The following is a 24365-nucleotide window of genomic DNA, read 5'->3' as shown; positions in this document are numbered from 1 at the left end:
AAAGCCTAAGCCAACCTTTGTCAGTTGATGATTAAGGATCTGGGGTTTTGTTTGTTTGTTTGTTTGTTTGTTTTGCTTGGTTTGGTTTGGTTTTTTTTAGATTTATTTATTCTATATGAGTACAATGTCATTGTCTTCAGACACACCAGAAGAGGGCATCAGATCTTATTACAGATGGTTGTGAGCCACCATGTGGTTGCTGGGATTTGAACTCAGGACCTCTGGAAGAGCAGTCAGTGCTCTTAACTGCTGAGCAACCCCTAATAAAGGATTTTTTTTTTTTTTGGTTCTTTTTTTTCAGAGCTGGGGACCGAACCCAGGGCCTTGTGCTTCCTAGGCAAGCACTCTACCACTGAGCTAAATCCCCAACCCCTCTAATAAAGGATTCTTAATTCTTTCTTTCTTTCTTCCTTCCTTCCTTTCTTTCTTTCTTTCTTTTTTCTTTCCTTCTTTTTTCCTTTTCTTTCCTCTCTCTCTCTCTCTCTCTCTCTTTCTTTTTCTGCATGTGAATGTGTGCATCATGGCAAGCATGTGGAGATCAGAAGACAGCTTAGATGAATTTGCTCTCTCCTTCTTCCCTTTGGGTCATAAGGATTAAACTCAGATCATTGGGTTTAGCTGCACAAGTGTCTATACCCTCTTACCCATCTGGTTGACCTTCTCTCTGTCTTACCTTAGTTAAATATGAAAGATTTTTTAAAAAGTGCCATATATACCCTTAGTCTGAAAGACTATATAAGGAAAGACCATTTCCATAACATCCTGGAGAAGGAAGAACTACAGGGTTTGTAGAGTTGGTGGCTCTAGGGTATTTATGGAAGATTGGTGAGTGTAATGCAAGGGAATTTATTTTAGTGCGAAAGTTCCATTGTAATCTAGAATCAGATAATCAATTAACTAATACAAAGGAGTGTTTCTCTGCAGCCAGTTAAGCTAATCAGGTTCTTTTTCTCAGGGGGGCCTGGTGTTCAATGGCTGCAGGCAGCAGACCCTTGGGAATGCATGCAGCCTGTTGCTTGTATGAGTTCCCCTCAATAACCCTGAAGAACATTTCTGGTGGATGCTTGTGTCTCTGATCTCACATTTTCCTCCATTCTAAGCTCCAGACAAGTAGGTGGGATACCTTTGGAAGTCCCAAGGCACAGTGGTTTATATTGGCCAGGTTATCAGGTCCAGTCACAACAAAGAATGTATGACTGGGGTCCTGCCCTGGTCCAATTAAATTCCCTGGTTGACTGAATCCCATTGCAAAGGAGTGGGCTTCACCTAATGTAGTGCTCATTATTTTGAAGAAGTGGTAGCCAAGTATGGTGGTTTAATCAAAATGGCCCCCATCAGTTCGATTATTCAAACATTTAGTCACTAGTAAGTAGAACTCTTTCATAGCATTAGAAGGATTAGAAGGCCTTTTTGGAGGAAATATGTCACTGGGAGTGACCTTTGAGGTTCTCAAAGTTCAACACTTGACCCAGGGTTTTGTTGTTGTTGTTTTTTCTTTCAGCCTATGGCTCAGGATGAAGCTCTCAACTCCTTCTCCAGTACCATGCCTGCTATGCCTGCTGCCATGATGATAATAGACTAAATCTCTGAAAATGTAGCCAGTACCTAATTAAATGGTTCCTTCTATAAGAGTTGCCTTGGTAGAACCCTGACTAAGACACCAAGAAATGGCTCATCCTGAATGAAACTGGATCAAACATATTCCTAAAACATAGTCTTCTCCAATGGTGGACTCTACACTTCTGAAGTCTTCCACTTATGCCTAATCCTGCGTCCTCCTCTAGCCTATCATATTGATGAATCCGTCTTCCATCTTGACTGAAAAATTTAAAAATTAAAAGCAGTGTTCTTGAAGGATTTTCAACAACACAAAAGTAATAGAAGTAAGTGCTATTTTTAGTATCACCATAATTCTATAAAAATATTCACTCTTTGGAAAGGAAACAGACCCATATTTATATGTGCTTTTAGTTTATATTCTCAGAGGTTTGTAAATTAATAAGTATGCATGGGTAAATATTTATGTACATGCAATTTATTTAAACAAAACCAAATTTAAACCCAGGTGTAATATAAACCCCGCTGTTATACGCAGAGACAGAGTTCTCTACATGCTTAAATTTAGTCCCTTTCTGATTATGGTATCTGATCTGATTAGAAAAAATAATGAAAGAAATACCAGAGGGAGAAGGGAGGAGGGAGGGAGGGAGCTGGGAGGGAGGGGAGAGATGGAGGAGCAGGTTAGATTTCTGGAATCTCGTGTGGAATCTCGTCAATCTTAAAAGGATTGGTGAGTCAAACCTCAGTTCGTCTCCCTACCCGATTCTTTGAGGGCCCATTTTGATTCAGTCAGTCATTCTTCTTTAGTACCTTTAATTATCATTTGCCCGATTTTCCTTTGCTGAAACTATAATATTAAATGTGCATAATTGATCATAGAAGTGCATGCCTTTTTAGCCCTCAGCAGCCAGGCTTCCTACTGACCAAAAAGCTGCATCTTCCCACTGTGAGTGCCCTTTGCAAATTGGTGCTGTCTGTGGCCCTCAGTGTCACTGTTTAATAAATGTCTAATATCCGGACAGTGCTTATGCTAGGTGCTGTAACCAAGACCTGACATCACAGACTCATAACAGATTCTTATGTTGGCTCAGAGTTTTGGAGGTCTTAGGCTCCATTGCCTCTGGACCTGAGGTTAAGCAGCCATCATGACTAGGACTGGAGCAGAACTACTTGTCACAGTGCCAGATAACAAAAGAAGGATCAGAAGGAAGAGACTGGGATCCTACATTCTCTTATTCCCTTATGACTTCCCACCAGGCTCCATCTTTTGAAGATTCTCCTGCCTCCAAGGGGTGGTTAAGTGGGAGCCAAGACTTTAGCAGGGAGTCTGTGGAGGGCACTCAGAACCCAACTTTATGTAGCAATATAGTAATAAAAATGGAAATACATAAAACACAATGTTCTAGTTCCATTTCTGTCACTGTGATAAAAGTAATTTATGGGAAAAAGGATTTATTTTAGCGCATAATTCCAGGTTGTAGTCAATCACAGCAGGGAAATCAAGACATCAGGAATCTAAAAGTGTAACAAATAAATCCATTTTCCCTCTTGGCCAATTATTTCCAAACAATAACAACTCTGAGACTAATAATTTGTCAATAAATGCCTAGGCCACAAACTTTGGCTCAGTCCTTGACTATCTCGTAACTTATTTAACCATTCAAACTAGTCTGTGTCCTCCACATGGTTACCTCTCTGCAGCTCCACTCATCCAAGGGGCAAATCTCTTCTTTATTCTATCCTGAGTTCATCTACCCTCTGGCTTACATCTGTGTTCTCAGCATTCCCGGGTATCTCCAGCACCTCTGACTATTTCCCAGAATTCTCTCCTCCTTCCTGTGTCCCACCTCCTGCCTCAGCTCATTGGCCATTAGCTCTTTTATTGACAGGTGATGCTTATGAGAGAGTCTCTCTACATAAAACAGCTGGTTACATCACTGTTGTTATATCCACAGTACACTGTTTCCTTCACTCTCTACCACTTTCTTATTGATAGCACGATATTTCCTGTCTGTGAAATGGAGGGGAGTGTAGCTCTCTGTGCTAGTCAACTTCCAAGATGGTGTCTAGTGAGCTTTCCTCCTGGCATCCGTACATTTTTGAAATCACCTTCTATACAGACTAGAGCTGGCGCGATAAGCCATAGGACACTGTAAGAAGGAAGGAGGTGATTTTTAAAGTGAGTCCATAAAAGACCCCTGGATTCCTCCCACCTTGTTCTTTGCTTCGTCTTGGGTCACTTGTTTTAAGAAAGTCAATGGCCATACCATTAGAACTCGAGGTGAAAGGTAGATGGCCTTGAACTGGATCCACAACACTGTCTGGGACAATTGAGCTGTTGCCCCATAGACTTCCAGAGCCAAGCCATTCAGGTGAGCCACTTCTGATCCACGCCACTACATTTTATGCAGCAATAGCTAACTGGTGCTCCATATCAAAACACACACACACACACACACACACACACACACACACCACTACAGATGAATGGTGTGGTATAGCAATGTGAACACTGGACTCCGGTGTTTGTTAATCCTCTGTGACCCGGGGGCAGAAGTGATAAAATAGTATTTGGAGAAAGCCCAAGGGAAAAGTTCATCAGTGGCCTGACTATTCAGGGCACCGGGAGGGAAGACGAGGTTATGTAGGCTACTGAGTCCTGGCATCGCTCCAGGGACTTGGCCTGACTCGGGACAAAAGAGAATGAAGAAAAGACAAAGATAAACACACAGAAACACAGATGCAGCTGGATTCAGGTGCACTGGGCCCTCTGATGGAGATGGCACAGCACCCTGCAAACACAGAGTGCTTATCTTATAGAGGTGAGCAGAGAGGAGAGGCTTTCCTGAAGCTGAACACGGAGGAGGGGTTATCACATAGAGATAAAGATGGAGGCAGGGCTACCGTACATAGCTGAGTAAGAAGGCAGGTTACCGCCTACAGATAAATGAGGAGCAGGGTTAATTTATACAGCTGGATCAAAGGCACAGGTCTAGCTAATCTCAGGAGGAGCAATCTCTGTAGGGGGAACAGTCAGCAGGCTGTTAATATCTGGAGGGAGAAAGTGGACGTTTTCTGCACACACTGTCAATACTCCACATTTGGACCCTGAGAAAGGATTTGCTATCTCCTGAATCTGAGCCAAGGAGGAAAGGCTTCTCCAGTTCCCTCTAGTTGCAAGTCAACAACACATTAAATCAGGACCTCACACATTCAGGGCTTCCTCCACTTCCAGCAGGGGCTCCTGCTTAATTCTTTGTGCTGCGAGTTTGCTGATATTTAATCTCTTTGACCCACATAAAAGCCAGCTTCTCTTAGTCCAACCTATGTTAACTCTGTATGGTTAAATCAAACTGGAGGGGAGGGTGGCTGAGTCTGTCTGAAGAAAAAGCAAGTCTTCAGAAATCACGTCTTCTGAGATTCTTTTTGAAGAGGCAATTTACCTCTGAAAAGTCTTTGTTTTTCAGTGTCTAAAGCACACCACACACTTCTAAATCAATTAATCTATTTCTCTGTCTATCTATCTATCTATCTATCTATCTATCTATCTATCTATCTATGTATCTGTCTGTCTATTTGTCTATCTATCTATATCTGTCTATCTGTCTGTCTATTTGTCTATCTGTCTGTCTATCTATTTGTCTATCTATCTATCTATCTATGTATCTGTCTGTCTGTCTATTTGTCTATCTATCTATATCTATCTATCTGTCTATCTGTCTATTTGTCTATCTGTTTGTCTATCTATCTATCTATCTATCTATGTATGTATCTGTCTGTCTGTCTATTTGTCTATCTATCTATATCTATCTATCTATCTGTCTGTCTATTTGTCTATCTGTCTGTCTATCTATCTATTTGTCTATCTATCTGTCTATCTATCTATTTATGTATGTATGTATGTATGTATGTATGTATGTGTCTGTCTGTCTGTCTATTTGTCTATCTATCTATCTGTCTGTCTGTCTGTCTATCTATTTGTCTGTCTGTCTATCTATCTATCTATCTATCTATCTATCTATCTATCTATGTATGTATCTGTCTGTCTGTCTATTTGTCTATCTATCTATATCTATCTATCTGTCTATCTGTCTATTTGTCTATCTGTCTGTCTATCTATCTATTTGTCTATCTATCTGTCTGTCTATCTATCTATTTATGTATGTATGTATGTATGTATGTGTCTGTCTGTCTGTCTATTTGTCTATCTATCTGTCTGTCTGTCTGTCTATCTATTTGTCTGTCTATCTATCTATCTATCTATCTATCTATCTATCTATCTATCTATCTATCTATCATCTGCCCCGGGCTACTCAGCCATTGGCACACATTCACGGGATTATAAAAAGAGAAGTAGGGCTGGGGAGGTGGTTCACTGGATAAAAGCATTTGCAAGTGCAATCCTGACAACCTGAGCTTAAAGCACAGAACTCTCAGGAAAAGCTGGATGCAACGGGCACATCTGTAAGCTCAGAACTCCGGAAGAGAGACATGGAAACAAGAAAATCATCCCAAGCTCAAGGGCCAGCTAAGGTGGAATGTACTTCAAAATGCAGAGACCTTTGCAGTGTAAAAGGGGAAGAGCTCATTCCTAGACCTTGTCCTCTGACCGAGGCCTAGCCCTGCCTTGAGTGACAGGGAAGTGTACTCAGTTATTAAGGGTAGGGGAGGTGCAGACTGGGAGGCTGATGATATCACCTAGAGGCCACCACTCTCCTCTGCTTTCTAGTGTATGGCTCCAGTCTAAGGCTGTTTTGTTTTGTTTTGTAAAATGGAAACACTGGGCTTCATGCATCCTCGTTGGATTCCGCAGAAGATGGAGAATGTGACTTCTCTGGAATCTGTCGTGGTGTGAAAGCATACCCCAGGGCTTACAGCAAACCTCTCATTTTACTGGACAGAGCTATGTGGGTGCTGTTCTGCCCGCCACAGGGCACCGCTGTTCGGGAGCGGAAACTGGCAAGTTTGACTGCGCTTATCCCACGATGGCTATCGGGAAGCGATGAAGCCCCGAGATGCTGCTCCGGGAATGAGAAAGCCCAGTCTGAGATGTGGGAAAGCCAGAGCTGGTTTGGGGGTCCCCAGTCCTGGGACGAGGCCTGGACTGACTCTTGTACATCCATAAGCCGCCTTGAGTCACAGAAGAGCCAAGAACAAATAGCTTGGTGGCATTTGTGGCTGGGAACGCAGAGAAGCCTTCTACGGGAGAATTAAATTGCGGCTCTGCAGGTAAATGCTTTCTCCATGGTTCTCCGTGGCTCTCCACGGCGGATCTTGATGAAAGAACCAGTCCATGGTTCTAAACTGTTTATTGACTGTTCATGGCAGAAAATGGATGAATACCTAACTGTACCCACTTCTCAGGGTGGACCTGAGATTAAATAACCTTTGCAAGGAGGGATGACTGGGAAGGGAAGCTTATTGGCTAAGCCCTCAGGGCCTCTAAGTACCTCATTAGCATAGAGAACTCTGCTCTGTGCCTAGGTGACCACAGGTCACATCTCCTTATGTGGGGAGTGCGGCACTGTGTGTTCCAGGCCAGGAATCTGGCAGGGAGCAGGGACTCACCTAAGTCTCAGGTGTGTGCCCACCGAGTCTCAACCTGCTCTACCGTAACAAACTTCCTGGCATGGTTTTACCGTCCCACAGGGCTAGGTCACACAGCCACTCTTGAACAAGTCACTATCAAGAGAATGGAATCGTACTTAGCCCATCAGAGACATTCCTGGAGAAAATGGTCTGTTTTCCAAGTGCCTTTGGGTGAAAAGAGATGGCCAAGGCACTGAGTGTCTGTTATGTTGCCTCATACCTGCCTGTGCCCCCTTGACTAGGGCAAGCGAAATTCCCAGCTTCTTGTGTAGTTTATGGGCAGTGTTCTACAGATTCCTCCCCTTTGTACAGGAATGGTGGCATAGAGTACACTTGTCTTACATTGCTTCTAATAAGACATTATTGTTAAGCTCTTAATAAATGGTATGACCAGAAGCATGTGTTTTGTAAGTCAGACTAGGTTTATGATTTAATTATGCACCTTGTCTACTTGTCTTACGTGCCCCACTAGTTTTGTATTTTAGCTCCAGCAATTTTTTTATTGGGCTAAGGGGAACTGGGCAGGGTTTTGGTTTAGAATGGGATGAGGGCTTGAAAGTGGAGCAGCCATGGCTGGCCCTTGGCAGTGGCAGCAAAAGGAAAGAGAAGACCAAGACCAAGCCTTATAAACAACAGCAAAAACAATGGGTGTCACTATGTGCATTTTATAATATACTCATTTTATACATGTTTATTTTGTACATATACACACATATTTACAACATTGCTGGCTGTGTGTCCAAGGTGGGCCAGGTGTGGGGCACACATCTGTAATTCAGCACTTGGGAGACTGAAGCAGGAGTTTTGAGTTTGAAGGCAACCTACCTTACGTTGTGAGAGGCAGCCCTTCTGTCCCCAACATACTCTGCTAACGGCTTTTTATACAGTGTTTCTTTTTTTCTCTGGAGAAGTTAAGTCATTCTTCCTCCTGGACCCATGCTCCCAGAAATAAAACTCAAACTCAAAATATATTTACAAATACCTTGGCCATGTAGCTAGGCTCTTCTCTGACAAGATCATAACATAAAATAACCCATTTATTCTAATCTACATTTTGCCATGTGGCTGGTTACCTGTGCTCAGGTACCATGCATCGGTCCCAGGCAAATCTCCTGTCTGGCAGTATCCCAGGATCTTTTCTGTCTACAGGAAGTCCCACCTACCATTTCCTTCCAAGTCACAGGCCATCAAATTTACTATTGGCAGGTGCCACATCCATAAAGATACAAGATATTTTCTCTACATTGCTCTGTAGCTGGCTGGCTCCCAAATAATGGACTATTATATTTATTTAACAAGCATTAAGGGCACAATAAGTGAGCAGTTATTATTCTATTTAAGTCTTCTATGCTAATCTGGTTACCTACCGTTTAAAATCCTGAAGATATTTGCATATCACTATTTATTTGCTCCAAGTGTTTTCTCCATGGTGTCTCCTGGACTCTCCCTGTGGCTAATCTCCACTGCATCTCTCTCTCTCTCTCTCTCTCTCTCTCTCTCTCTCTCTCTCTCTCTCTCGCCCCCCCCCTCTTGTCCTCTCCTTCTTCTTCCCCTCCTCTTTCCTTGCTTCCTCCCCCAGCTAGGAGGAAGTTCAGCCCTATTTTCTCCCTTATCAGTCATTGGCTAGTTTTATTGAGCAATCAGGAAATAACTGGGGAGCAATGGTTATACAACATTCAGACAGGAGATTCTTAGAATAAGAATTACGGGGCTGGGGATTTAGCTCAGTGGTAGAGCGCTTACCTAGGAAGCGCAAGGCCCTGGGTTCAGTCCCCAGCTCTGAAAAAAAGAACCAAAAAAAAAAAAAAAGAATTACAACCAGATATGGGGACACAGAAATCAGCATTTGAATAATAAAAGGATAATCTTTATACAGTGCATAGTAACATTATGCTTACATACTCCTAATGTTTCTTAGTGTTTTAGTGGCACATATGATTCTCTTGGAGTTGCTGAGTGAAATCCCAAAGGACTTCACTGATGGCCACTGGATGATGGATCTAACACAGCTGCCTTTGAGTCTTAGATTTTTGGAAATATTGCTCCCCTCTTCCCTGGGCTAGAGAGATGGCTCAGAGGTTAAGAGCACTGACTGCTCTTCCAGAGGTCCTTAGTTCAATTCCCAGCAACCACATGGTGGCTCACAACCATCTGTAATGGGATCCGATGCCCTCTTCTGGTGTGTCTGAAGACAGCCACAATGTACTCACAAGAAATGTAAACAAAGTTTGATGTCCTGTGTTTCTAAAGAAAGATGCTTCCTCAAGTTGTCTCTTAGTTCATAGGAAATTTTAGGCCAGCCTGGTGTATATGAAACTTTCCCCACCCCAAGCAAACACCAGTAAAGCAATTTTAAAAAGTTACCCTCGATTTCTTATTTTATATAATTTGTATACAATATTCCATACACATTTTTAAGACGAACGTGTTTGTGTCGGGTTCATTCAGCACATATTCACATTTGACTCAGCACATTCTCATCTCAGGGGGTCCTTAGGGGCTCTTTCCAAGTCAGTTTCTAACCCAAGACCCAGGATCATCACTGTTTACTTTCTGCAACTACAGATTATTTTTGTGGTTTTTACAATTCCATGTAAGCAGGATTCATACTCTATATTTTGACATTCATTTGCATTTTGCAGAAATAACCCATAGTGGGTTGCGTTGCCAAGGTGGCGCTGGGTAGGGCCACAGAACTTGTTTATCTGTTATCTTTTGAGGAACCCCAGCTGTTTCCACTGTTTGGTCATTATGAGTACTCAATGAACAAAGCATTCAATTTGATAGACTTCTTTCTTTGTAAAAACAGGCTTGCTTTCTCTTATATAATTACCTTTGAGCATAATTGTTGAATCATATGGAAATATATTTTTAACTTTATAAGAAGTTGCCAATCTGTGCTCCAGAGCCTGGCACACTTTATATTTCCACCAATAACACATCAGTGCTGCATTGCGTTCTCAGGAAGGACTGACATGGTCAGTATTTCTAATTTTACATTCCTACCAACGCTAATGATATTGACCTTCATTTCATGTGCATTTGACTGAATATGCATCATCTTTATGATGTGTATGGTCACATATTTTCCCATTAATTTTGTTTTTATAAGGGTTCAGGTATTGTTCCCCTGGGACTGTGTAGTTCTCCCATTGTCCTAGGGACATTTTTATTGCTGTGGCAAACACTCTGACCAAAATCATCTTAGGAGAGAAAAGATTTATTTGGGTTACAATTCAAGGTTTCAGTCCCTTATGAAGGGGAAGTCAAAGGCAGGATCTCAAACAACTGTCACATCATGAACACAACTAAGAGCACTGAGAAATGTGTGATTCATTTGCTTTCTCTTGTCTTATACAGTTCAGGACCTCCTGCCTAGGGAATGGTGCTGCCCACAATGGGCTGATGTAATCATTTACATCAATTAATAATCAAGACAAATCCTCCACAGACATGCCCACAGGTCAACCTGTCTAGATAGTCTTTCCTCATTCAGCTTTCAGTGAATACAGCCTGTAGCATGTAGATTTCAAGAAAACCATGACTGTTGTTGCTATCGTTTTGAGTAGGACTTTACCACGTAGGTTGGTTTTGAACTCACAATAAGGCCCCCTTACTCAACCTGAGTGCTGGGACTACAGGTATACATCAGGCCCTCTTCCCTCCTATTTCATGTAGCTATGCTGGCCTTGAACTCCTGATAATTCTGTCTCTATCTCCCAAGTGCTGAGATTTCAGAGTATAGTAATAAGATATGTGGCGCAATCTGTCAAAATTCCTCACACCAACCAGCTAATATCTGCTACTGCTGATTCAGGTAAGACTAATGGAATGGACAGAGGAGACTTGAAATGTTGATGCCCACAAGAACCTAACATTGGGAGGCAGGGTAGAATTAATGGGGAAAAAAAGAATTTGGAAAAATGAACACAATCTGGACATAATCCACAGGTATTGATAGATGAAGGACGTTATGAATGAACTAATAGCAGAATTTTTACACCACTCAATCAGAGGAACAGACCGTCAACAAGAAAGATAAGATTACGGAGTGCCCCGTGCATCAGAGCTCACCAGCTGGTGAGACTGATGTGAGTGGAATAGTGGATTTATGGTAATGAATACGAGACCGAGGTAAGACTGTAGCGATTGCTGTCAAAATGTACCCATACATATGACTCTCTTCATTTAGGAGCAACATTTAGCATTCACGGAGGCTGTGTGAAGTTTCTAGGCCCATAAAAACAACAAGAATCGTATGATTACTGGTCCCAGTAAGAAAGGAATTATCTAGCAGTGATGTCAGAGCTCAGGGTCACTGACCCAGCTCCAGGGCTGGCTGCCAAGGACAGTGACTGTCATCAAACCCCAGGGTGTTCGCTGCTGCATCATGGGGCAATTCTTTTTGAGAGTAGATTTTTAAAGCAGAGGCACTAAAGAGTAGTACAGACCCACTAAAAAGACACTTCCTTATAGGGTTAGAAAATCCTCATCTTTAAAAAGACTGTGAAGAAGCTTTAAAAGGCCGCTTTTTCTTTTTCAAGCCATACTGGCCACAAGAGGGTGACTAAGGATAAAAGTCAAGCTAGATGCTGATGATGTCATGCCAGTAGTAAGGCACAGGAAAAAAAAATACCTCTGAGAAAACGAATGCCACATTGAGAGACCTGGCTAAGAGGCCACTGAAGTCCAATATGTAAGCAAGCAGCTGATTGTTTTAAATGAGGTAAAATGTCCAGACCTAAGTGAGTTATCCGTGGAAGACTCCACCTGAGTGACTGGAGGATCAATATTAATCAGTGTTGGGAAAACTAAGACATTGAGAAGATTGAAGAGGACACATCCAGTCCTGGTTTTCATAGAGAATAAAAGCCGTGGGAGCAGTCTGAGAATTAATGGTAAATTTAACACAGGCTAGCCTATCTTGGCAGTGAGTTTTAAATAATTTAAATTGTATTTGTCTATTATTATCATTATTATTATTGTTATTATTATTATTTTCATTATCATTATTAATTTGCAGTGCTGTGGATTGAACCCTGGGCCTCACATGACAAGTGCTCTACCACTGAGCTATATCTGCAGCTAAACAATTTTGTATGCATGTGCATATGGTGTAATGGTGTATGCTTGTGTGTGTGTGAGTGTGTGCACTTGTGGAGGCCAGGGGTTGATAGCAAGTGTGCTCCTCTATATGTTGTCTACCATACTTCTTTGTGACATTGTTAAGGTTTGGTCTGTTGCTATGTATTGTAATGCTAAATGCTGGTTGTCTTAGAGTCTTATTGCTGTGAACAGACACCATGACCAATGTAAGTTTTATAAAGGACAACATTTAACTGGGGCTGGCTTACAGGTTCAGAGGTTCAGTCCATTATCCTCAAGGCGAGAGCATGACAGCATCCAGGCAGGCATGGTGCAGGAGGAGCTGAGAGTTCTACATCTTCACCCGAAGGAAGCCAGGAACAGACTGAGTATCCTCAGGCAGCTAGGAGGAGGGTCTCCAAGCCCACCCCACAGTGACACACTTCCTCCAACAAGGCCATAACTTCTAATAGTGCCACTCCCTGGGACGAGCATATGCAAACCAACACACTGACCCCCAAGATCTGCTTGCCTCAGGGATGAGGAGATCTTCATGTATACCAAGGGATGCTATGTAACCTTACTCCTTGATTTAAAACTATTGGTTGAATAAAGATACCTACAGCCTGTAGCTGGGCAGAAGAGAGGTGGGTGGAGCTTCAGTTCCCAGGCTTGGGGTCTGAGGGAAAGACCACGAGGTAAAAGGAGAGGAGAAGACCCCATGGGGTAGGTGGATCATGAGAACATTGTGAGTCAGAGTCTGAGCATCCCAGATGAAATGGGGTTATTGACAGCAAAGAAGACAAAATGCATAGAGGGTTATTATCTGCCCAGTTCCAGTGCTGTTAATGTTTATTATAAATATAAAGGTTTTGTGTCTTTTATTTGGGAACTGAATGATCTAAAGTGGGGTAGAAACCCCCATTAATTTTTACGAGAAGACATGGTCTCTTATTGAACCTCAAGCACACTGACTACCTAGACTGGCTGGACAGTGAGGCCTCAGAGTCTGCCTGTCTATACTTGGAAGCATCCCTATTAGAGGTGTGTGCTGTCACGGTCAGCTTTTACAGGTTGTTGGGGATATGAGCTCAGGCACTCACACTTGCATGGAAAGTAGTTAGTTACCTATCGGGTCAGCTCCACAGACTTTCAACACTTAAAAAAAAAAATTTACTTATTATGTATACATCATACAGCTTTCTGCCTGCATGTGTGCCTCCAGGCCAGAAGAGGGCACCAGATCTGATTACAGATGGTTGTGAGCCACCATGTGGTTGCTGGGAATTGAACTCAGGACCTCTGGAAGAGCAGACAGTGCTCTTAACTGCTGAGCCATCTCTCTAGCCCAACATTTTTTTAAGTAACAGAGAGTGTGTATTATGACTGGAATATTTGATACTACTAAAAGTCAATTCTCTGTATGCTGTAGATGTCATACAATCCCAATGAGAACCTCAACATTTTGGGGTAGAATTTCAGAAGCCTGCTATAGGATGTACTTGGAAAGATAAGGGAACTAGGGAGGACATTATAGAGGTGGAGAATCCATTTTGTCTTTTGTTTAACATGTAAGGTTAACCACTAAGCTATTTTCTTGGGTTTTTTTGTTTGTATTTGTATGTATGTATGTATGTATGTATGTATGTATGTATGTATTTATTTTTTGTTTTTGCCTCAGATGAATGAATTTTTGACACAGGTACAAAAGGAATTCAGTGGTGGGAGAAGGAGGACAGGGGCCAGGGAGGTAGCGACTTTCCTACATTTGTTGAGGAAAGAAATGCAAATGCCAAACTCCATTCTTACCTCATAGTCAACACAAAATAACTATAAAAATTACAGACTTAGTTTTTACATTTAATTAATCAATCTATTTAGTGTGTGTGTGTGTGTGTGTGTGTGTGTGTGTGTGTGTCACAGCGCACACATAGAACCTACTGGAGTTGGCTCTCTTCTTCCACATGAGTCCTAAGGAGGACACTCCAGTCGACAGGATCCACAGCAAGAGCCTTTATCTGTAGAGCCATCCCCCCAACCCTAGACTTAAAACGGAGCAGCAAATACAGCCAGGCTTGGTGATACACACCGATAACCATGGCAGACGGGAGGTGGAGGCAGGAAGGAGGTTTTCGAGTTCCAAGCCAGCCCTCAGCAACCAAACAATAACAACCACCACACAACACAGAACTCCTGAAAACTATGCGAGGTCTGGACAACAGCAGAGAGTGTGACAAAGACACAACCAAGGCACACTCCACAGAGGAAAAATAACATAAAAATCTCTGCTTCGGACTGTTAGGAAAAGGAAATGTGGAGTCTTGAACAGAGTAAGTGTTTGTAAAGAACACACCTGTCAGAGGGTGTCTGTGATAATTCTCAGCGCTAACGGGAAAACCCAATTTAAAAGCCTGAGGGAAAGCCAGTCATGATAGCACACGATTGCAATTTCAGCACTCCAGTCAGAGAGAGGAAGATTTTCACAATTTCAAGGCCAGTCTGTGTGATTAGGCCACTCACAGCTACATAGCAAAACCTTGCCTCAAAAACAAAACTAAACAAAACAAAACGACAACAAACCCCCCCCAAAACAAAACAAAACAAAAACCCAACCAAACAACCAACCAAACAAAACTAATCAACTAAAACCCCCAAACTGACAAGAGGCACATTATCTAAGAAATTGTTTGTTTGGCGAGTGGATGCTGAACATCACCAGGGATGCAGGAAATGAATATTAAAGCCTCCCAAGGGAACAGGGCATACCATCTCAGAAGCAAAGCTATGCTCTTAGCTGTCTCCCTTCGCCTCTTGCGAACACTAACAATGAGCTGCCTGTGTCTAGACTCAGACATATAAGTGGAGTCATAGGATGAGTGCTCTTTTGAGACTTTCCCCTTTCACATAGCATAATGTTTGAAAGATCCATTCATATGTACTATGTTACAGTACTTTCCCCATTTATGGCAAAATAAATACTCCACTGTATGGATATATCGTATATTATCCGTTCATCAGTTGGCAGGGTTATTGCCACTGTTTGGCCATAGTGTTGAACCCTGTGAGTGGCATTGTACACAAAGGCTTGTGTTTTCATTTCTCTTGGGTATCTACCGAGGAGTGACATTTCTAGTTCACAGTATAGCTGAGCTTAAACGGAGGACCGTCAGTGTCTGTAATGTCAGGACTGCAATGGCAATCCCATCAGCAGTGTAGGAAGCTTTGAGGTTCTCTCAACCTTCACCAACACACTATTGTTTGAGCCTTCGAGGTTTTTATTGTTTGTTTTTGAGACGGGGACTCTCTATACAGACCTAGCTGTCTTAGAACTATGTAGACTAGGCTAGCCTTGAACTCATAGAGATCCCCTTGCTTTGTCTCCTCGGCGCTGGGATTTAAGGAGTTTGTCACCAAGCCTAGTGGTCTTTTTATTATAGCTGTCCTAATGGATGTGAACTGTCACCTCGTTGCTGTTACTCCTTGTGTTTTTATTTCCTTGGATGTTCTTTTTCTCCCCATTGAATGGTCCTTTGTTGAAGGTCAGCTACAGCAGACAGGGATCTGGTTTTGGATCTTAGCTCTATCCCACTATTAACAGGTCTCTCTTGTATCTGCGCTACTCTGGCTCCTGCTTTGTGGTCAAGTTTGCAGCCTGTACTGTTAAGTCTTAGACCTTGTGGCTGTTTAGGGCCTCTGAACATCCACAGGAATGGTGGACCCCAATCATCAGCTTTTAGCAACAGGTTGGCTGAGTTGCTTAAAGGGACTGTGTGGAATCTGTCAATCAGTTTGAGGAGTCTGTCACCTTAATGCTGCTATGTTTTTCAATTCACACACATGAATTTTTTCATAAATTGGGGTGGGGTAGGGCTGAGGATTTAGCTCATTATAGATGTTTGCTTGATAAATCATAGGCAAGACCTTGGGTTCAATCCCCAGTATTTCATTAGAATTTGTTTTTGGAAATATTTTTACATGTCTTTAAAACCATTTCTCTAAGTTCATTATTCATTTTGCTGTGAACAGAAATGAAATTGCCTTCTGAATTTTATTTTTGTATTATCCATTGCAAATGTGTATAAAAACAATTGTTTTTTTAAGAGTATGGATCTTGTATCCTATACAATCTTGCTGGGCACATTTATTAGTTTTAATATCCTTAAGATTTTCCTTATAAAGTTCATGCCACTTTTGAATAGGAATAGTTTTCTTCTCTAATTTGCATGCATTTAAAAATGTATTTTTTGAACATCTTCACATAATTTTGCAGAGTCCAGGATCTATGGCTTTGCTCTCTAAATGGAATGTCATCACGGTTTCTAACTTTTCCTGTCCCCTCTCTCCCCCTTTTCTTTACTATTTTTTTTTTTTTTTTTGGACAGGATCTATGTAACCCTGGGTGTCTTAGAACTGGCTATATAGACGAGGCTGGGATTAAAGGTCTGTCACCATGCCCAGCCTCCCTGTTTCATACTTTATCTTCTTGTATCTGTTTTGTGTCTTTCTCATTGTATCTGTTTTGTATCTTTCTCATTGTATCTGTTTCTTACTGTATCTTTTTCTCACTGTATCTGTTTGATAATTGTTCTTATCCTATGTTTTGTGCTTTTTTAATGTATCTCTTTCTTGTAGTGTGGTTAAAGCACTCTTACATTAGATTTTTTTTTAAAGGAAAGGGGAAAGATAGAGAAACAACCTAGACAACTTACCTAAAAACTAAGAATAAACCTAGAATGCAAAGGTTTTGTCTTTACTTCATGTATTCTTGAGGGCACTAAGGGAATAAAATGAGGGTCTGATGGATGTTGTGTCTTCAGGAACCTTTAATAAGAGAGTTACTTTCTACCAAGGTACAACATTCACTTGAAAATCTCTCCAAATAATCAGGGGTCCCACTAAAAAGGGGCATTGATCTTACATGAGGAACAATGTTACACATTTATTATATATCTTTTCTAAAATGAAAAATTGAAGTCACTTCTATGCTTGCTAACCCCTTGGGCTTTTTTCACTGCCCTCAGGATCAGGTACTAAATTCTTCCTATGGCAATAGTTGATTGTTCATAGCCTTAGTCTCTAGTTCCACTCAACATTTATAGAATATGTAAACATGAATTCATCATTCAACTTTATTGAGTATCGCAATGTTGCCCAAATTCTTTCCCTGGGAGACGCATTAGCAGCATCTACCCTTCCTCCTAGGGTCCACAAACAAACTGAGGCACCATGCAACCAATGTTCACTCTGGAAACCAATGAGTTCATTGGGCTTCTTAGATCACAGATGAGAAGTTACTTAGTGAGGGGAAGTACTCTCTTCTTAGAGGCCACACTAAAACTGACATCACCCAGCAGGGATGGAGGCTTTCCAATAGTCATATAGATGGATTCCCCCCTTTCCTAGTCTCCTCAGCTTTTACACTGTAGCCCTTCCTGGGGACAAAGTGCAGCTAAGGCAGAGGTATACAGGAAATGTGGTAGTAGGTGGCTGGATACCCAGTGAGGGGCTCCTGAGCCTCACTCCACACTCTGAGCAAGGTAAGGAGTCAGCAGCCACAGCTCATTTGCACCAAGATGGCCGTTGTTTGGCCTGGAGGATAGTTCTGTACAACATGTACAGTGTGGGCTAGACGCCAAAAGGCAAAGAAGCACTCTTGAGTTCATAGTCTATCGATTATTACTATGACAACCTCTTAACAGCCTAGTTCATCTGCAACAATGGCTGGGGTGAAAGTAAGTCACAGTTCCTGCCTGTTGTCATCTGAAGTTATATATATCGCCAGCCTCCCCTTTTAATCTTGAAAGTTTTTAAGCTTGAATAAGAAATTATTCACAACCCTCATTCATATGCACCTGCCCTGATACCCATCCCCCAACCAAAGAGCCAGAAAGCACTGAATTAGAGTCACAGAGGAAAGGAATTCTTGCGCTCCTGCATAGCACTCATTCGAGTGACATCTTACAAACTGAACAGGGTTTTTGCTCACTGTGTAATGGTGTAAATGAAGTCCCCATTCTCAAAAGACAAGTTATCTACAGAACAGAAAGTGACCGGAATAAGGTAGTGCTGTTCAGGTCTGAGCAGGCTTGACGTCAGAGCCCCTCCTCTTTCAACACTCCTCTCTAGCTTCACGGCCAAGGGTGGGATTCACTCTAGGTGGCTTCTAGCTCCTCACTCACCATATCAGAGCAGTCCAGCATCAGGATCAGTTATGGGTGAACCAATGCTACAGAGCCACTTACCCTCAGCCAAAGGCTGGGCAGAGCGTCTGAATCCCGTGGCCAAAAGTGGGACTCCAGAAACTTGGATGTTTGAAGTCTCAGGTCAGACTCTCATGTGCCCCAGTTCCTCCCAGGGCACGTTCATATTACAGCCCTCCCCTTGCCTCTTTCCCTGTGCTTCAACCCACCTGGTTTCCTCAACTCAATCAAGTAGCTATCCTCATGTAATCGTGGGCCTACCATGCGTAGACACCCACAGCGCACGACATCCCTCACTGTTCAGCCTATGTCAGATGCATGCACAAGGACCCGCCATTTCACCTGCCACTCAGATACAGTAATATTCCAACATTTGCTGGAAAAAAAAATCCTTGATGGTGGAGGAGTCCTCCAGGTTTCCTGTGCCGTGAATCGCACCCACTTGTCACCCGCTTTGCGCCTTCGCTGTGCACCACACCCCTCAGCCAGGGTTGAGCTTGCACGCCTCTGGTCCCTGGGTCATCCGGTCTGTCTCGGGGATCCAATGACACGTCTACTAACCTCTCCGTACCAGTAACCTCTCCAGTAACACGGTGGGGAAAAGCTCTGGAGAAAGCTCACAAACGGCCTAAATTCTCCAGCGGGTACTGGATTTTTTTCTTTTTTAATTAACCCCCCGCCGCCCCCGCCTCCAGTAGCCGGTGGTGGGTTCACGACTACGTCCTCAGTCCTCTTTCTCTCAGAAAGCGATTCCCAGTCCGGTCGCACACCACAGCGACGGTTTCCAGCAGCTTGTTTAGTCTCCTTTCTGATGGAAGGCCCAGCAGACCGGCAATTCTTTCCTCGTGGGGTGCGCTCTGCCCTAGTAGGTTACCCACCGAACCTTCTAAGCGGACTCCTCTGGATGGGGAGTGTCACCAGGATAACTTTCCAGAGGTGCAGACTCTGCACCCTGTGGTCCCCTAGCCTGCCTGCCCCACCCCATAGCAGCTCCAGGTGCCGGCTCCGCGCAGCGCGTGGCAGCTCGGGGTTGGGACCTCCGCGCCTAGGCTTTTACGCGGACTCCAGCACGTGTTGCAGGAGGGGGAGAGTCGGGCAGCGTCTGGGCACAGGACACTTTAGTGGGGCGGAAGAAAGCCACAGGAGGGAAAGTGTCTGACTTCACAGATTATCAACCTATCAGCTCACCAGGATCATGGTTCACCCGCCGCGTTCCTCCGCTCCGCTGGGGTCAGGTCTCTCTCTGCACCCCCGTTCCGGGGCAGGTAATGGTTGAGTCCAGGCGGGAGGCCATGTTGCTGGAATAAAGCGGGCGGGGCGGCGCGGGCGAGCAGATGCGGCTGGAGGCGCGCGGGAGCCGGGCGCGAGCAGGGCGCAGCCGCGAGGGAGGCGCGGGGGAGGCCAGCGGGAGCCGGAGCACCAGCAGCAGCCAGTGTCGGTGAAGAGCAGCCGGGCGCAGCCAGAGCCACAGTCGCGATGGCCGTGGCGGTGGGGAGACCGAGTGTAAGTCGTGGGCCCTCGCACGCTGATCCCAGGGCGTCGGGTGGGCTCTGTTTCGGGGCGCGTGCTGGTGGAGACTTGCGGGGACCAGGAGGGGGGCTCTGGGTGGTGGCTGATGGGGCTGTGGGTGTGTGCATGAATTTGGGCGCGCGTCTGGGGCGGAGGGGAGCTTGGGGAGCCCACAGGCTGAGAGCCTACCTGATGCAACATTAGATTGCCTTGGCGCGCCCCTGTTTCAGGGATGTGGGAGGAAAAGGACCCTTCCGTGAGGCGCCCTTAGAAGGGGTTTGCCTGAGCTGCTGCTTTCCCCAGCTAACCTCTCTTCCCGGCGCACAACGCTTAGCTGGTGACAGTGGAGGAAGGCGCTGACTGAGGAGGGTTTCCTCGCGGTTCTCCCGCGCCCTGGGGGCGATCGGGGCATGAGAATTGGGAGCTGAAGCGCTGTGTCACAGGGCTGTAGAAGCGGGTCAAAGGGGTGGGATTTCCGTGGTGGCTTACCCCCCGGTGCATTGTGAAATTCCGGACACCCTCAGGCGCCCACCCGGGTGACCGGGCCCTGCCCAGGATGTGGACAAAGCCCTAGGCACACACACAAAGTTTTCAAAGGGCTCCCTTTGGGGGTGGGTGGAAGTCCTGAAATACTCTGCGACTGGCAGGCCGGGGGCGGCAGTGCTGAATGCGGGGCTCCGGGAAGAGGAAGGGAGGGTGGGTGCCTGGAGGAGTGCCCCAGCACCCGAAGTCAGGGAGGGGATGCTCCTCTCCGGACTCTGGGCGGGGGTACGCGCCACGGGCTGTGCATCTGCGGGTATAGACTCCGGGTTTCCAACTCCGGAGCCAGCCAGAGCGAGTGGGACTTTGAGGATGTAGTTTAGGGTCTGCTCCCCAACCTCGGGTGAAAAGGAGGGAAGGGGCGGTGGCGGCGGCACCCGCCTTTCCTTTTTACTGAAAGGAGCCAAGCCCAGTGGGAAAGGCGGAGTCCTCTTCTCTCTGGTTTTCTTTGTCAACGTTCATAGCCCACTTTGCCTGGTCTGCCCTTGGGGCGACTTCGGTGGAGGTCTTTCCTGGCTAGTACCTCATCATCTTCTTTTTTTTTTTTTTAATTTTCCTTTTCAAACTTTACAGCTAGCTTCAGGTGGTGGCCTAATATTTTGCAGCTATAGAGAAAATCTTAGATATTGAAAGTTGCCAAACCCCAGATGCTGAGTTTCTTGGCTCCCCCACCCCCTTACACCTCTTCACACACCACCACCTTCTGCACCCCTGAGGAGTCTTAGCCCAGCAGGAAGTTCATGGGGTCACTCTTTGCAACATCTGTAGTTGCCTTTTCTGCTGCAGTTTGAGGCGCTTTGAAAGACTTTACCCTACAATCAGAACATGTTCACTGGGCATTATCAAGTGTTACTGTGAGTCTTTTTAGGCCTTCCAAACTCTGTTAAATGATACATCCTTAAGAATTTTGTCTTCCTCTTCACCACACAAATTATGCCCTTGTTAATTGGTCGGAGGCTGTCATTACTGAGGGAATTTGCATAGTCTCTGGGCTGATGATCTCTTTATTACTAGGGTAAGGAAACCAAGGTTAACTCTTGGCCTTATTTTTCAGGGCACAGATTCAAAGAACTAAAATAACAATGTATGTTTTAGAAGCATTGGCAAGCGTCTGGGAATGCACGTATCCTGTGTAGGGGGTATCGTTTTCAGAAACACCTATTGGCCAGTGCATTCTTAAGGGCTGGGGTGGGGGTGGTAGGAATAATTTGCTCCACATTTCCAATAAATTAGTAAGTTCATATATGTCAGTTAAATAGGAACAATATGTGGGGTTGAGATTTAGTTGTGTGGCTGTAATCATTTCCAACTCTGTGTCTGCCAGCCATATGTGAGCTTAAAACTACAGTTCTTGTGCAAGACCTTTCATTCAGATAATAGGGGAGATTTTGAAAGTATGCGTATACAGAGAAGATTGCTTCTTTATGCATAGTCTGTTGTCACTGGAGTTAAGATGGAATTACTTAAAACTTGAAAACAAGACGCCTGTTCCCCAGTTGTAGGAGTGGTCAGGAATGGACTACAGAGTCGAATTAAGGCTTTTAGGAGACTGCAGAGAATGGTCAGACTGTTTCGGTCTATTCTCTGGAATTCGTAACTTGGTGGGTCCAACTCCAGTGAGTGCAGAAAATTCTCCCAAGCCCAGCTCCTAGAGGTCTGTGTTGCATCTGTAATGTTGACATTTTCTACCTCTCCAATCCCGTTACATGCTCTGTGGTTGGGACACAAGACCAGAAGGGGATGGGGAAGGAAAAGAGGCACTGCGAAGTGGACTTATTCATGAATGGAGTTCCCTTTAGTTCTTTCGAAGTCATTAAGAAACAACAACAACAACAACAACAACAACAAGAGTTGTTGAGGAAGAAGACATAAATCTTCTGTCTGTACAAACCACTGTTCCTGTCCAGAAAAAAAAAAAGAATGTAATCTGAGGAAGATGCTCTCAGTTTTAGACATTGTAGGGTGATGTTTGCAGTGAGTAAAAATTCAAATTTAACAAACAGAAGTACTTGTATATAAATGTCTGGGTTTTTGTGGTGGTTTTACCGTGTTGAGGGTTGAATCCAGGGAGGGCTATGTGTTTCTTGCTCAGCAGACCACTGAGTTACATCCAGCTTATCAGATGCTGTGTTTTCTAGATTATGGAATGCATATATTTAGTTACAAATGCTTAAATTTCATGACTAAATTCACATCTCTCTTAGGTAGAGGGATATATTGTTAGTGAGCAGGCAAAGGGTGCGGTTTAATGTGGTGCCGTTTGTTCCATATTTAATCTGCATCCCTAGCTTGTCCCATGTCCCCACTGCCTTGTCTCTGAGAAGGCCCCAGAGCATAGGTGCTGTTTCCAGCCTGGACCTAGTTTAGCAAGAGTGCCCTCCTATGGACATGTCTCCTCCATATTGGATGGGTTAGTATTTTTGCATCCATATCGCAAGCAGCTGTTTATTCCTAGCAATGTGTGGTAATTACTTGGGAATCAGGCTTTACAGGTGAGATGCACACTCTCTTCTAGGGCATGGTATTTATGTTCTAGAACTTTCGGAATGTTACAGTTTCGTTACTTCCTCAGTGCGGAAGCATTTCTTACATTTTTTTTTTCCCTAACGAGGGGTCTGTTTCAACTTTTCCAGTGGTGTCAATGGCCTGTGATGTCCTTCAAGAGGTTTATTTCATTGCCCTTTCATCTAGTGAACTAAAAGAAATGGGAACCCAAGTTACTCTTCTGTCCACTTAGCACCACTATCGATCGTCTGCCTACTTATCAGTACTTGTGTGGAGGACCTACTGTGTGCCTGTTTCAGTCCCGATCAGCTGTGGACAATAAACTCCCTTCTGACCTGCAGTCGCCGTTTACTTACGTATTCATTCATTTTTTAAAAGGTTCAAAATCCTCATGTATTATGGTGAACAGACTCCTATGGGATTTTTAAACTAGGGAGAAAGGAAGCCTGTGGTTGGGACTCAGCTTTTTTTTTTTTTTTTTTTTTTTTCCTGAATCACTTCAACAGTTTTTTACTAAAGTCTTGGAGGGATGGGGGTTGTGTGTAAGGAGTTAGTGACACCAAATACCGTTTTCTTCTGTCCTAAATTGACATTTCTGTGATTTGAGTAGACGGAGGAATCTGGATTGGTATGTCTGGTGAAAGGTTAACGGAGCTGAAAAAGCTCAGGGCTGAGCCATCACAGCAGTGTTTGAACTCTGTGGCTGGGGTGCATTCTATAAAAAAAAAAATAACTATTTTGTTAGTGCTATGAACTATATACACGTTGAGGAGCAGAGTCTCGGTTAAGAACCAGTAGAACAGGGTAAAGCGCAGTGACGCGTCTTTAAAAACTGTTTGAAAACCAGATAATTTCCTCTAAAAGGATTTTAAATGGCCTTTACTAACGCGCCTGTACTGTTGTGGAAGTCAGACTCAAGAAATCCGTTAGGGAACGGAACACACCCCGCCACTGTCAGGTGACAGGTGCTGGTGGTCAGGTCACTACCTCCGTCAGCCTCTAGAGGTTTACTTCGGCAAGCATGACCCTTTTTGCTTTAACTGCTAATTAGAAACCAAACTGCCTGGCTGGCCCCACCTGACCATGGGAACGCCTTGACTCTGGCCTAGCGTTGGGCCTGGGCCACTGCGTGTCTCTGTTGCGATGGTGGCATTCCACGCTGTCACAGTTTGGAGGGCTGGCTTTGATTGGTTGCTAGAGCACTAAGGGATTCCACCCATTAAAGATGCCACTCTGGAGGGAGCTTCAGTTTTGTTCTTTTTTTTTATGTGATCTTGATTTGGTTGAGAAGGAGGAGGCTGGTTTCGGGTTTTAACCTTTTGCTGGGACTTGTCTTTTGTGGCCTCGGCTACCCCTGTGGACGTTGGGATCAGTAAA

At 44.1% G+C, this 24365-nt stretch overlaps 1 protein-coding gene, 1 long non-coding RNA gene and 1 other non-coding gene across 15 annotated transcripts in view; all 3 read left to right on the top strand.

The window, feature by feature from the left end:
• LOC134481721 (uncharacterized) overlaps positions 1-13093 on the top strand; it is a 31445-nt gene extending 18352 nt beyond the window's left edge. The window contains exons 4-5 of the long non-coding RNA XR_015637308.1: positions 1502-1883; positions 12506-13093. This is a non-coding gene — a long non-coding RNA (uncharacterized LOC134481721). The remainder of the gene's footprint in view (positions 1-1501; positions 1884-12505) is intronic.
• Positions 919-1053, top strand: LOC120096779 (small nucleolar RNA SNORA70). Its single transcript, XR_015637753.1, has one exon. It is a non-coding gene; the product is annotated as a small nucleolar RNA SNORA70 (small nucleolar RNA).
• A 6673-nt stretch (positions 13094-19766) lies between the features above and the next one.
• Positions 19767-24365, top strand: part of Septin11 (septin 11) — a 147064-nt gene continuing 142465 nt past the window's right edge. For 12 of the 13 annotated variants that reach the window (XR_015636583.1, XR_015636580.1, XR_015636579.1 and 9 more), the window contains exon 1: positions 19767-19937. Coding sequence is in view for 8 of the 13 variants with exons in the window: in XM_087582875.1 (XP_087439001.1) it covers positions 19911-19937 (27 nt within the window). In the remaining 5 variants the exon portion in view is untranslated. 13 annotated transcript variants of the gene reach the window in all.

The sequence above is a fragment of the Rattus norvegicus genome, chromosome 14 (assembly GCF_021556685.1).
Source record: "Rattus norvegicus strain SHRSP/BbbUtx chromosome 14, alternate assembly SHRSP_T2T, whole genome shotgun sequence".
Classification (NCBI taxonomy): Eukaryota; Metazoa; Chordata; class Mammalia; order Rodentia; family Muridae; genus Rattus; species Rattus norvegicus.
Note: the sequence above shows the minus strand (reverse complement) of the source record. Positions and strands in the feature narration are given on the sequence as shown.